This window comes from Dermochelys coriacea, chromosome 28 (genome assembly GCF_009764565.3).
Source record: "Dermochelys coriacea isolate rDerCor1 chromosome 28, rDerCor1.pri.v4, whole genome shotgun sequence".
Lineage (NCBI taxonomy): Eukaryota > Metazoa > Chordata > Testudines > Dermochelyidae > Dermochelys > Dermochelys coriacea.
In genome coordinates, this window is record NC_050095.1 from 2166200 (window position 1) to 2180311 (window position 14112).

Consider the following 14112-nt stretch of genomic DNA (forward strand, 5'->3'; position numbering starts at 1 on the left):
GGGTGTCACCGCTGCTCCAGGGGGGCTGGGATACACCCTGTGCATTCCCCTGCCTGGCCACTGGGTGTCACCGCTGCTCCGGGTGGGGGGGACACACCCTGTGCATTCCCCTGCTTGGCCACTGGGTGTCACCGCTGCTCCGGAGGGTGCGGGGATACACCCTGTGCATTCCCCTGCCTGGCCACTGGGTGTCACCGCTGCTCCGGAGGGTGGGGGGATACACCCTGTGCATTCCCCTGCCTGGCCACTGGGTGTCACCGCTGCTCCGGGTGGGGGGGGACACACCCTGTGCATTCCCCTGCCTGGCCACTGGGTGTCACTGCTGCTCCGGAGGGTGGGGGGAAACACCCTGTACATTCCCCTGCCTGGCCACTGGGATTCCCCCGTCTCCCCCCCCCCTCCAGCTCCGGGACCTCCGGCATGAGAACGTGAACCTGTTCCTGGGGTTCTTCTATGACTGTGGGGTGTTCGCCATCGTCTCGGAGCACTGCTCCCGCGGCAGCCTGGAGGACCTCATCCGCAACCAGGACATGAAGCTCGACTGGATGTTCAAGTCCTCCCTGCTCATCGACCTCATCAAGGTACAGCCGGGAGGAAGGGGGCAGGACAGGGCAGAGATCCTACCTTGGGGTCTGGGGCGGGGGTGGAAATCACGCCTGGTGGGGGAGGATCCCCGGGGATCCACTGGTGAGTGAATTTAAGGACATGGGGCATCAGCTAGGAGCGGTGTGGCATGTGCGGGGGGAAGGGATCCACTTTGAAATCACCACACGGGATCCTGTTCAGATGACAGATCTGCGGAGAGGTCCAGGAGATCCACTTGCAGGGATTGCCAAGCCATCCAGGATCCACTGATACATGGCAGATCTGATGGGGGTGGGCAGGGGAATCCAGCTGTGTGAATTGCCAGCCAGGATCTGCTGTTCATTGGGCATGGAGGGGATCCACTTGCTGGATGGCTAGGCAATGGGGATCCCGTGACACCAAGTATCTGCTGGGAGCTCAGGGATCCACTGCCAGAAATCACCTGCCAAGGTGGATCTGTTCACACAGGAAAGGTCTGCTGGCAGGGCGGGGATCTGGCTTTGTTTGGAGGGGATTGATTTCCAGATGATGCTGGCTGGAAGGTTGCAGGGAGATCCATTTGAAGAGTGAGCCTGCTGTCGCTTCGGGAAGGGATCCATCTCACACAGAGCACTAAGCAGAGGGGATCCGCTGTGATGTTGCAGGATCCTGGCAGAGGGGATCCAGTCACATGCAGCCCCGGCTTCAGGAAGGTGTCCTGATGCCCAAAGCACTAGGTGGAGGAGATCTGCTGGAAGGTCCAGGGGAATCCACTCACAACAGGGGAAGGGGATCTACTCCAAGGGCTGGGAGGCTGGATAGGATCCACTCCTAGATTGTGCTCATTGGTAGGGCTGGGGGATCCACTGGGCTAACCAACCACAGGACAGAGTGGTCTACTCGGTGAGAGGATAGAAGGGATCCAGTGGTAAATGGGACAAAATACAACATGGTTTTACAAAAGGTAGATCGTGCCAAACCAACCTAATCTCCTTTTTTGAAAAAGTAACAGATTTTTTAGATAAAGGAAATGCAGTGGATCTAATTTACCTAGATTTCAGTAAGGCGTTTGATACCGTGCCACATGGGGAATTATTAGTTAAATTGGAGAAGATGGGGATCAATATGAACATCAAAAGGTGGATAAGGAACTGGTTAAAGGGGAGACTGCAGCGGGTCCTACTGAAAGGCGAACTGTCAGGTTGGAGGGAGGTTACCAGTGGAGTTCCTCAGGGATCGGTTTTGGGACCAATCTTATTTAATCTTTTTATTACTGACCTTGGCACAAAAAGTGGGAGTGTGCTAATAAAGTTTGCAGATGATACAAAGCTGGGAGGTATTGCCAATTCGGAGAAGGATCGGGATATTATACAGGAGGATCTGGATGACCTTGTAAACTGAAGTAATAGTAATAGGATGAAATTTAATAGTGAGAAGTGTAAGGTTATGCATTGGGGATTAATAACAAGAATTTTAGCTATAAGTGGGGACGCATCAATTAGAAGTAACGGAAGAGGAGAAGGACCTTGGAGTATTGGTTGATCATAGGATGACTATGAGCTGCCAATGTGATATGGCTGTGAAAAAAGCTAATGCGGTTTGGGATGCATCAGGAGAGGCATTTCCAGTAGGGATAAGGAGGTTTTAGTACCGTTATACAAGGCACTGGTGAGACCTCACCTAGAATACTGTGTGCAGTTCTGGTCTCCCATGTTTAAAAAGGATGAATTCAAACTGGAGCAGGTACAGAGAAGGGCTACTAGGATGATCCGAGGAATGGAAAACTTGTCTTATGAAAGGAGACTTAAGGAGCTTGGCTTGTTTAGCCTAACTAAAAGAAGGTTGAGGGGAGATATGATTGCTCTCTATAAATATATCAGAGGGATAAATACAGGAGAGGGAGAGGAATTATTTCAGCTCAGCACCAATGTGGACACAAGAACAAATGGGTATAAACTGGCCACCGGAAGTTTAGACTTGAAATCAGACGAAGGTTTTTAACCATCAGAGGAGTGAAGTTTTGGAATAGCCTTCCAAGGGAAGCAGTGGGGGCAAAAGATCTATCTGGCTTTAAGATTCTACTCGATAAGTTTATGGAGGAGATGGTATGATGGGATAATGGGATTTTGGTAAGTAATTGATCTTTAAATATTCAGGGTAAATAGGCCAAATCCCCTGAGATGGGATATTAGATGGATGGGATCTGAGTTACTATAGAAAATTCTTTCCTGGGTATCTGGCTGGTGAATCTTGCCCATATGCTCAGGGTTTAGCTGATTGCCATATTTGGGGTCGGGAAGGAATTTTCCTCCAGGGCAGATTGGAGAGGCCCTGGAGGTTTTTCGCCTTCCTCTGTAGCATGGGGCATGGTTGACTTGAGGGAGGCTTCTCTGCTCCTTGAAGTCTTTGAACCATGATTTAAGGACTTCAATAGCTCCGACATGGGTGAGGTTTTTTCATAGGAGTGGGTGGGTGAGATTCTGTGGCCTGCGCTGTGCAGGAGGTCGGACTAGATGATCAGAATGGTCCCTTCTGACCTTAGTATCTATGAATCTATGGATCGATCTGCTGACTGGGGATCCACTGGTACTGTGACGGAGCAGGGAGTGGGGTGGACTGACCGGGGAATGCCGTCTAGTTCTGCTGGGACTATCTGCACAGGGGATGGGAGAGCAGGGGGTGACTCCACTGGAGTGAGGAGACCTGAGCCTGTCACCTGAGCCAGGAGGGGGTTGGACCCAGGTGACACCTTGGCCCGGGAAACTGGACAAAGGCTGGAGAAGGAGCTGGGGGGAGGAGGAGTGAGACTGGTGGGGCGGGGTTTGGTTTCAGTTTGGGGCTGGGTAGTCGAATGCAGGCAACCCCAAGGCTGGGGTCTAAGCTCCCTGCCCCCCAGAAGGACTTGACTGAGGGGTCCTGGTTGTACCCACAAGCTCTGTTTTAGCCTGTGTTCCTATTGTCCAATAAACCTTCTGTTTTACTGGCTGGCTGAGAGTCACGGTGAATCCCAGGAAGAGGGGGGTGCAGGGCCCGGACTCCCCCACACTCTAATGGGTACAACACACTAACTGGACAGGGATCCCAATGAATAGCCGAAACTGTCTGCAGTGGAGAAATCCACTGGATCAAAACAGGGTCAATCTTTGATCCACTGGTACAACACACCACGCAAGATGCCAACTGGATAGATCAACTGGCATGGTTAGAGTGATCCACTGGATCATTCAGACAGCAGGCTTGGGAATCCATTGGGAGCTATGAATTAGACACCCCAGGGAAGCTAGTCAGTAGATCTAGTGATGGCAAGGATCTACTGGATCAGCCAGGTGCTGGTCAGGGACCCACTGGGATACACTGGCCAAAAAATCTGGTCTGAGGATCCACCGGATAGATCAACTGGCTGGGGCAGATGGACTTATCGAACCAATCCCGAGGCAGTTGGACCTACTGATTCAATGCATCGATCAGAGAGGAAACTCACCGTATCAATTACTCGATCAAACTGATGGATCCACTGGATCGATTAGGCACCGGAGCCCGGTCATCCACAAAGAACATAAGCTCCATTCAATCCTGGGTCAGCCAGAGGGATCCACTCGCTCGACCGGGCTTCAGGACCAGAGATCCCCTGGGACCTGTTGATCCAAATAAACCAAGCAGCAAACTCCCCGGCTCAGTTGGAGGGATCCACTGGATCTCCCACATGGCCAATCGGGGCTGTCGCACAGTCAGAGTGGATCCCAGTGCTGCTGGCGGCCCTGGGGACCAGCCGGGGGTGGGAAAGGTCGATCTCACCCCCCGTCTCTCTCCCCCCGCTCCCCCCCGCAGGGGATGAAGTACCTCCATCACCGGGAGATGGTCCACGGGCGGCTGAAGTCGCGGAACTGCGTGGTGGACGGGCGCTTCGTGCTGAAGGTGACGGACCACGGCTACAACGAGCTGCTGGAGGCCCAGAAGATCCCACACGACCCGCCCAGGCCCGAAGGTGATGCCCCGGGGGAGTGTCAGGCGGGGGGGAGGGGCAGGGCCGGGGCCCATCAGGGCGGAGAGTGGGGGGGCCGGCTGGAGAGGTCGCGGTGTCTGGGGGCGGACACGGGGCTATAGGCGACTGAGCCGGCCCTGCTTGTTGTTGGCCCCAGAGCGGTTCTGGACGGCGCCAGAGCTGCTGCGGGACCCGTCGCTGGAGCGCAAGGGCACCTTCCGCGGGGACGTCTACAGCATCTCCATCATCATGCAGGAGGTGATCTGCCGCAGCGCCCCCTACTGCATGCTGGACATGCCGGCCGACGGTACGGGGGGGAGGGTCTGTGCCCCCATCTCCTCCAGCTCCCGCCTCCCCACTCTGCCAGGGCCCCTCACTCCCGACCTGCAACCCCCTGCCAGCCCAGCCCTGCCCCTGCCCCTCCCCCAGCCCTGCCAGGGCCCCTCCCTCCTGTCCCGCAGCCCCTGCTAGCCCAGCCCTGCCCCCGCCCCGCCCTGCCGGTGCCCCTCACTCCTGCCCCGCAGCCCCTGCTAGCCCAGCCCTACTCCCGCCCCGCCCTGCCGGTGCCCCTCACTCCTGCCCCGCAGCCCCCTGCTAGCCCAGCCCTGCCCCCCCCCAGCCCTGCTGGGGCCCCTCACTGCCAACCCGCAGCCCCCTGCTAACCCAGCCCTGCTCCCTCCCACCCCAGCCCTGCTGGTGCCCCTCACTCCCGACTCACAGCCACGCCAGTGCCCCTCACTCCCGACCCACAGCCCCCTGCTAACCCAGCCCTGCCCCCTCCCACCCCAGCCCTGCCAGGGCCCCTCACTCCCGACTCGCAGCCCCGCCGGTGCCCCTCACTCCCGACCCACAGCCCCCCGCTAGCCTAGCCCCGGGCTGCCTCCCAGCTCCAGCGGGGGCAGTAGGCGAGGGCAGAGCGGGGCGGCAGGCGCCCGTGGTGACCGTGGGTCTCCTCTCGTGGGCAGAGATCATCCAGAAGGTGGAGAAGCCACCCCCGCTCTGCCGGCCCTCGGTCTCGGTGGACCAGGCCCCTCTGGAGTGCATCCAGCTGATGAAGCAATGCTGGAGCGAGCAGCCCGAGCGGCGGCCCACCATCGACCAGATCTTTGACCAGGTAGTGGGGGGCCCATGGGGGATGGGGCACAGGGGGCGCTGGAGCCGGTAGGGATGTTGCAGCCAGTGCCCCTGAGGAGCAGGGATGTTGGAGCCAGAGTCAATAGGGAGTGGGGACGCCGAGGCAGGGAGCCGAGACGCCGGAGCCATGGGGGGGGGGCGCCGGAGCCAAGGCGGGAGCCGTCTCTCTCACGCCTTCCCCCCCACCCCCCGCCGCAGTTCAAGAACATCAACAAGGGCCGGAAGACCAACATCATCGACTCCATGTTGCGCATGCTGGAGCAGTACTCCAGCAACCTGGAGGACCTGATCCGGGAGCGGACGGAGGAGCTGGAGATCGAGAAGCAGAAGACGGACAAGCTGCTCACCCAGATGCTGCCGCCGTGAGTCCCAGCCGGGGGGGAGCCCGGAGCCATACAGGACAGACCCACGAGGCCGGCACAGCCGTGCCACTGGGGGGGGGCCTGTACACCAGCCAGCCCCCCAAGGCCTCCCAGTGGCCAGACTGCACCTGACCAGACGCGCCCCGCATCCCCAAGCCGGCGGTACCCAGAGAAACAACGTGCGGCCCGGTTGCCAGGTTCCACCTGAGACTGGGGACTGGGGCAGAGGCTCTGGGGAGGCCGGGGGTCAGGGTCCGTCCCAGCCCCACTGACTCCCCCTGGTGGTGCAGGTCGGTGGCGGAGGCTCTGGGGAGGCGGTGGGGGACTGCCAGGGTTGGGGTCTGTTCCAGCCCCGCTGACGCCCCTTGGTGGCGCAGGTCAGTGGTGCAGGCTCCGGGGAGGCGGTGGGGGACCGAGGGGGGGGGGCTTTGGGGGGCCATTCCAGCCCCACTGACGCCCCTGGTGGCACAGGTCGGTGGCGCAGGCTCTGAAGATGGGGACTCCGGTGGAGCCCGAGTACTTCGAGGAGGTGACCCTCTACTTCAGCGACATCGTGGGCTTCACCACCATCTCGGCCATGAGCGAGCCCATCGAGGTGGTCGACCTGCTCAACGACCTCTACACCCTCTTCGACGCCATCATTGGCTCCCACGATGTCTACAAGGTGCTGCCCCCATCCCCGGGCCCGTGGGGTGGGGTCTGGCCTGGGGGGTGGGGCCCGGCCTGGAGGGGAGGCAGGGCATTGACAGAGGGGAAGATCTTGACATAGGGGAATTGGGGACCCCAGAGATGGGGGGCAGTGGCTGTGGGGACAGAGGCCCAGACTTGGGGTGGCCAAGATGGGGGAGCCCAGCCTGAGAGAGGCAGAGGTTGTGGGCAAGGGCAGGGATCCAGAGTCCAGTCATGGAACGAGGGGGCAGGGGGCCCCGGGATGGGGGTGGGAATTGGGGGATCCAGGGATTGGGGGCCCCGAGGTGGGGGGCAGTGCCTGGTGACACAGGGGAGCAGGATTGTAGGGGCAAGGTTGGGGGGCCCAACCAGGGGCAGGTGGAGGTTGGGGGGCGGGGGAGCAGAGATGTGGGTGACAGGGGACTGGGGAGTTCGTGGGCTCTGGGGGTGGGGCGCCCCGCAGGGTGAGGACAGGGCTCCCCCTCTGACCCCCCCTCCCCGGCAGGTGGAGACCATCGGAGATGCCTACATGGTGGCCTCAGGGCTGCCCCATCGGAACGGGAACCGGCACGCGGGTGAAATCGCCAACATGTCGCTGGACATCCTGAGCGCCGTCGGCTCCTTCCGCATGCGCCACATGCCCGACGTGCCGATCCGCATCCGCATTGGGCTGCACTCCGGTATGGCGCAGGCACAATGCCATGGCCATGCCCCCTCCTCCGTGGCCACGCCCCCCTGTGTGCCTCCGCTCATTCATGATGGCCATGCCCCTTTTCCTCTGCCCTCCCCATGCCCCCCTCACAGCTTACCGGATCCCCATCTGGAGTGGTACCATAATTGGGTCCTTCATTCCCCCCCACCAGGTAACTCTTCCCACCCCTACCCCTGGAGAGGTTTTGGTGTCAGCAGTGGGATCCCGGTATTTTCCCTGGGGTTTACTTCACTGAGTGGTGGTGGGGAATCAGGGCCGCTCCCCCCCACAACCTCCCTGTTGGATTGGGGCTGGCTGGGCCCCCCCCCCAGAGCAATGGGGTTCAGAGATAACTCCCCACTGAGATTCAGGGGGCACCTCCCCCTGTCAGAACAATGGGTTCAGGCTCTCTGAAATCTCAGGCCATGTTGCTGTGTCAGTCCTACCCAGGCCAGTGCCCTGTCATCCTGTCTGTCCCCCCCGTAACCCATCTCCTGGCCTGTCTCCCCCTCAGGGCCCTGCGTGGCTGGCGTGGTGGGGCTCACCATGCCCCGGTACTGCCTCTTCGGGGACACCGTCAACACCGCCTCCCGCATGGAGTCCACCGGCCTGCGTGAGTCCCCCCCCTCGTCCCCGGGGCAGTGCTGGGGCATGTGGGAGAGACTCTCCTGGGATGGCACCCAGGGGTGTTTGTACGTTGGGGGTAAAGGGGGGGTGGACAGAGCAGAGGGTGGGGATTTTATTAGGGGTGTTCACTCCCCCATGTTCTTGGTGCCCCCCACCCCCCACAGCTTACCGGATCCACGTGAACATCAGCACGGTCACCATCCTGCACTCGCTAAAGGAGGGATTCAAATTGGAGATTCGGGGCAAGACGGAGCTCAAGGTAACAACGCCTCTCACTCCCAACCCGCAGCCCCCTGCTGACCCAGCCCTGCCCCCCGCAGCTCTGCCGGTGCCCCTCCCTCCCGATCCGCAGCCCCTGCTGGCCCAGCCCTGGGCCCCCCAGCCCTGCCGGTGCCCCTCACTCCCGACCCGCAGCACCTGCTGGCCCAGCCCTGCCCCCTGCAGCTCTGCCAGTGCCCCTCACTCCCGACCCGCAGCCCCTGCTGGCCCAGCCCTGGGTCCCCCAGCCCTGCCGGTGCCCCTCACTCCCGACCTGCAGCCCCCACCACTCCGGCCCTGGGCTCACAGTCTCTCTCTCTCTCTGCCTTGCCGTAGGGCAAAGGTGTAGAAGACACGTACTGGCTGGTGGGACGAGATGGATTCAACAAACCCATCCCTACTCCCCCCGACCTGCAGCCGGGGTAAGAGCATCATGGGCCTGGAGCCCCCTCTGATCTCCACGGGGGGATGGGAGGGGCAGGACGGGAGGGGGTGGGTGGCCACCGTCTGTGCCCAGGCCCTGAGGCCACCCTGAGAGGGCAGAGGAGTGGGGCAGCCAGGGCCTTGAGGGAGATGGGAGGGGACGCATGGAAAGAAGGATGGGGCTGGGAGCCAGGACTCCTGGGTTCTCTCCCTGGCTCTGGGAGGGGAGTGGGGGCTAGTGGTTTGAGCACGGGGGGTTGGGAGCCAGGACTCCTGGGTTCTCTCCCTGGCTCTGGGAGGGGAGTGAGGGCTAGTGGTTAGAGCACGGGGGGCTGGGAGCCAGGACTCCTGGGTTCTCTCCCCGGCTCTGGGAGGGGAGTGGGGGCTGGTGGTTAGAGCAGGGGAGCGGCCTGGGCACCAGGATTCACTCTGCCCCCCTCCTTCAGGGCGAGTAACCATGGCATCAGCCTGGATGAGATCCCCGAGGACCGGCGGAAGAAGCTGGAGAAAGCCCGGCAGAACAAGTAGCAAGGGAGGCCAGCGAGCGGGAGGCCATGCTGGGCCGAGGTGAGGCCAGGGCTGGGGGACAGGGGAGTTGCGATAACCGCCCCCCTGCGAATAAAGGAGCCCCCAGGAGCAACTCGGCAAGGCCAAGCCATGCTGGGAGACAGAGGCAACTGCCACGCCCCTCCTGGCCCCACCTCCTGGAAGGCGGGGCTACCCTGGGCTCCTCCCCCTTAGACACGCCATCAGCGGCCACCGGCAGCTCTTAGCTTCTCCTCTTTCCCCAGGAGCAAATCCCTAATCCCCCCCAACCGCAGCCAGGTCCAGAAATCACAGGTCTATGCAAATGAACATTGCTCTCATTTACATATTTGATTAATACGCACCAGATCATTTGCATAACTCCACCATGTCGTTCCCCTTCACCCTCCCTCCGAATTTCCCCTCCAACAATCTCCCACCCAGCCCTGATCACAGAGCCGCCTCCAGGAGCCCGGTTCCACTCCCACTCCCATGGACTGACCCATAACCATAGAGACGAGGCTAGAATGCCTGGGATGGTAGCACCGCTCTAGCCATGAGCTCTATGGTCATGGGTGACCTACAGGTTGCCCCCACTGAGATCACCCCAATGCTCAATTCCATTTGGAGTCCTCCAACTCTCCTGAACCATAGAGACAGGGCCCAGAGCACCCACCTACATAGAGCCACTCTGCCCACCCTACAGCCCATTGCCCTGGCCCAAGCCCTATGGTCATGGACAGGCCCAACTCTATTGCATTTAGAGTCCTCCAGCTCTCCCTAGCTATAGAAATGTGGCCTAGAGTGCCTCCCCAATAAAAGCGGGAGCGGGGGGAAACTGGGGGAGACCGAGTGGCTCTGATGTGACTAATTCTGTCTCCCCTCCCCACCCCCTTTATCCAGATCTGCGGCCAACACCACCTGACACTTTCCGGCCAGTCCCTGTGGGCCTTTCTGCCGCGGGGCAGACTCAGATTGCTCCCCCACCTCGACCCCATCACACCCTGTGGAAGGAGGATGGGCTGGGGCAGGTGGGCAACTGGTGCCGGTTACCAGAAATGGACTCGTCTTTGTGTGCACTGGTCCCGCCTCCCCAGGTGCATTGTGGGACTGTGGCCCTGACCTAGGAATCGCTGTTTGCTTTGCAGCCGAAGAGCCAGGTGCATTATGGGACTTCAGTCAACCTGGGATTTACCGTTCACCTCCAACCAAGGACCCCAGGTGCATCATGGGACTTCAGTCAACCTGGGAATTCACATTCATTCCTGTAATGGGCAGTGTCCCCCGGGACCAGCCATTCTCCCCCCCCTTTCTTCAGGGGTTCAGACTGTACCACTGCGAGGAGATGGGGGTGGCTGGGTGATTTGTTCAGACCCTAATTGCTTTCTGCAGAGAACCCCGGACAGACAAGATGGGGGAATGGAGCGACGCCCCCATGGGGTTACTGCAGTTTGCCGGCTGAGTGCCGGGAGATTAGCTCCCTGTAGGGGCAGCGAAGGGAACAATGTTTTGCTCCCTCCCTGCTAAAAGATGTTTTGTGGGGGCTGGAGGTCTGGGTTCAGTTCCTACCCACGGCCGTGCTGGCTGTATGCATGAGGCTTCCCTATCCAGCACTGTAATATTTGGGCTCCCATATGGCTCCAGGGGGCAGGGACTGGGGCATGGGGGGTGGGGGTGGGAATGGGGCATGGGGCCTTTCTCCTCTAGGGGGCGCCAGCTCCCATCTGGCCCAGGGTGGGGACTGGGGCACAGGGTGGATGGGAATGTGGCACGGGGCCTTTCCCCACTAGAGGACATTGGCTCCCATCCAGCCTCAGAGCCAAGACTGCCTGGCTCAGGGGGGCAGGGAATGGGACACAGGCCCTTTCCCCTCTAGGGGGCGCCAGCTCCCATCCAGACCAAGGGCAGGGACTGGGGCATGTGGGGGTGGGAATAGGGCATGGGGCTTGTCCCCTCTAGGGGGCGCTAGCTCCCATCTGGCCCCAGGACAGGGACTGGGGCATGAGGGGGTGGGAATGGGGCACGGGGCTTGTTCCCTCTAGGGGGCGCCAGCTCCCATCTGGCCCCAGGGCAGGGCCTGGCTGGCTCAGGGGGGCAGGGAATGGGGCACGGGGCTTTTCCACATCTTCAGGATGGGAGAAGGCGATTGTCTCAAGTGGGCTGGGAGTGAATCCGTCTGGGGCCAGGGCTGGATCCACCAGGTAACACTGAAATCTACCGTCTCCTCATGGATTGAGTTTCAGTCACTGGCCTACGTCTGGGCTGTGCTCTTCCTCCTGCGGGGGGGGGTTAAAACCACAGACCTTGCCCCCGGACGTGCCCATTGGACCCACCCAGGATTGTCTCCTCATGCACCACGCGAACGGTGCCCAAGAGGAATGTGGGGGATCCCGGCAGGGCGGCTGTCCTGGGGGACGTGGGCCCACCCCCAACTGGACTTTTCTTTATTCACCTGGCGTTTCAGGGGTTAAAAAAAGGAAAAATCTCAAGCAAATGCAGTACACGCAGCTGGCCGCTAGACGGCAGTCAGAGACGGGCCCCCCCGCCCCCCCATCATCATAGATCGTAGAAGATCAGAGTTGGAAGGGACCTCAGGAGGTGTCTAGTCCAACCCCCTGCTCAAAGCAGGACCAACCCCAACTAAATCACCCCAGCCAGGGGTCAAGCCGGGCCTTAAAAACCTCTAAGGATGGAGATTCCACCACCTCCCTATGGAACCCCTTGGGGTTCACCATCCTCCTCGTGAAATAGTGTTTCCTAATATCCAACTTAGAGCCCCCCACACTGCAACGTGAGACCATTGCTCCTTGTTCTGTCATCTGCCACCACTGAGACCAGCCGAGCGCCAGCCTCTTTGGGACCCCCCCTTCAGGTAGTTGAAGGCTGCGATCAAATCCCCCCTCACTCTTCTGCAGACTAAACAACCCCAGATCCCTCAGCCTCTCCTCGTAAGTCCTGTGCCCCAGCCCCCTGATCATTTCCATTGCCCTCCGCTGCACTTTCTCCAATGTGTCCACATCCCTTCTGTAGTGGGGGCCCCAAAACTGGATGCAATACTCCAGGTGTGGCCTCACCAGTGCCGAATAGAGGGGAATAATCACGTCCCTCCATCTGCTGGCAACACTCCTACTAATACAACATGCCGTTGGCCTTCTTGGCAACAAGGGCACACTGCTGACTCCTAGCCAGCTTCTCCTCCATGGTAATCCCCAGGTCCTTACTATCCCATTGCTCTTAAAGGTGGCGGTGTGACTTTAAAGGGCACAAATCTGTTGGGCCAAGTTACCGAGCGGTGTGGGGTGAATACTCCATCCTGGGCAAGTTTTCAGTCAAGATTGGGTGCGTTTTTTGTTTTTAAAGAGCTTCGCTCGCCCAGAAAGGGATTATTTTGGGGCAGGTCTATTGCCTATGTTCTCCAGAAGGTCAAACTACCTGAGCAAAATGTCCAGCTGGCCTTGGAAGCTATGAACAAATATTTTTTTGCTCCTTTTTTGCTTCTTTGGGATGGGTAAAGAGGACCTTCAAGGTTTGTTTTCTAATCTATCTATAAATCTGGGTGCTGGGGGATTAGCTCCCTCTAGGGGCAGTGATGGGAACAACGTTCTGCTCACTCCCTGCTAACACAGCTGCTTTGTGGGGCCTGAGGTCCTGCATTCAGTTCCTGCCCCCAGCCGTGGGGGTGGGGGGCTGAACGAATGTGGCTCCCCCCGCCCAGTTGTTTTTTGCTTGGAATAGCAAGTCTTCGGCGTTCTCGGCCGTGCCGACTCTTTAGCCGGGATGACTTTTCTCCCTGCTGTTTGTTGGTTGTGTGAGTGAAATAGCTGTTCCCCCACAGCAATACCCCCGCAGTTGTTATGAAATGGTTGGAAATGCCCTCGCCTCGTGATCAGGTTTCCCCTTGGCGGGGGCCTAACCCATCCAGATCATTAGTCAGCTACAATGGCCTGTGAAAAACTGGGCCAAAAATAATCGTAATATGCCCAACCTTGCGGTCCAAGGATCCAGTGACCTGTCTGGAAAATTATCGCAATGCCAGCCCAGGTGCACGTGGTTAATATTATCTGTGGGCAAAAAATATAGTCATAAAGGGCTCGAGGCTGATTGGCTAGGTTCTGCCACATGGGCTTTTTGTCATTGCTCGACGGACTTGGTCAATAATGATCTGCAGACAAACACCGGTCCCCCAACCCAACAAGAAACTCCCCTCCCATAAAACCCACCCAGAGGTGGAGGCCAAGGGGCCCACTGTACTCGGTCAATATCTTGTTGCAGTGGGAATGAGGTGCCTCATGCACCTGGTCAGGATGTGTCTGCGGCGGTGGGGGGGGCAGGGGGGAAATATATTTCTTAAAGGGATGGTCATTTTTTAATCTGTAGCTTTGTTTTTCCTTAAAGGGGTGGTCATTTTTGTCTATGCTGCATTTTTCATGGTGGTTTGATTTATTTGGAAGATATTTGTCTGCAGACAAAAAACTTTTCTGGGGGGGCTGTGTCTCTCTTAAAGGGGTGGCCTGTGAACGGCCATCTTTCTCTAACCTGCATTTCTGATGACGCTCAATGTGCTTGGTAAATATTTGTCTGCAGACCAAAAAAATTTTCTTAAAGGGGTGGCATGTAATCATCCATCTCTTAAAGGGGTGGCCTGTGAACGGCCATCTTTCTCTAACCTGCATTTCTGATGACGCTCAATGTGCTCGGTAAATATTTGTCTGCAGACCAAAAAACATTTTCTTAAAGGGGTGGCATGTAATCATCCATCTCTTAAAGGGGTGGCCTGTGAACGGCCATCTTTCTCCAACCTGCATTTCTGATGACGCTCAATGTGCTTGGTAAATATTTGTCTGCAGACCAAAAAAAATTTTCTTAAAGGGGTGGCA

General features: G+C 58.9%; 1 protein-coding gene across 1 annotated transcript in view; it reads left to right on the forward strand.

Annotated features, from left to right (window-relative positions):
- Positions 1-10936, forward strand: part of GUCY2D (guanylate cyclase 2D, retinal) — a 32301-nt gene extending 21365 nt beyond the window's left edge. The window contains exons 7-18 of the mRNA XM_038386314.2: positions 405-581; positions 4393-4549; positions 4704-4853; positions 5512-5660; positions 5879-6042; positions 6514-6706; positions 7217-7391; positions 7917-8015; positions 8194-8288; positions 8624-8709; positions 9157-9277; positions 10139-10936. Coding sequence (XP_038242242.1) covers positions 405-581; positions 4393-4549; positions 4704-4853; positions 5512-5660; positions 5879-6042; positions 6514-6706; positions 7217-7391; positions 7917-8015; positions 8194-8288; positions 8624-8709; positions 9157-9238 — 1527 coding nt within the window. The 3' untranslated portion in view covers positions 9239-9277; positions 10139-10936. The remainder of the gene's footprint in view (positions 1-404; positions 582-4392; positions 4550-4703; positions 4854-5511; positions 5661-5878; positions 6043-6513; positions 6707-7216; positions 7392-7916; positions 8016-8193; positions 8289-8623; positions 8710-9156; positions 9278-10138) is intronic.
- Positions 10937-14112: the final 3176 nt, after the last annotated feature.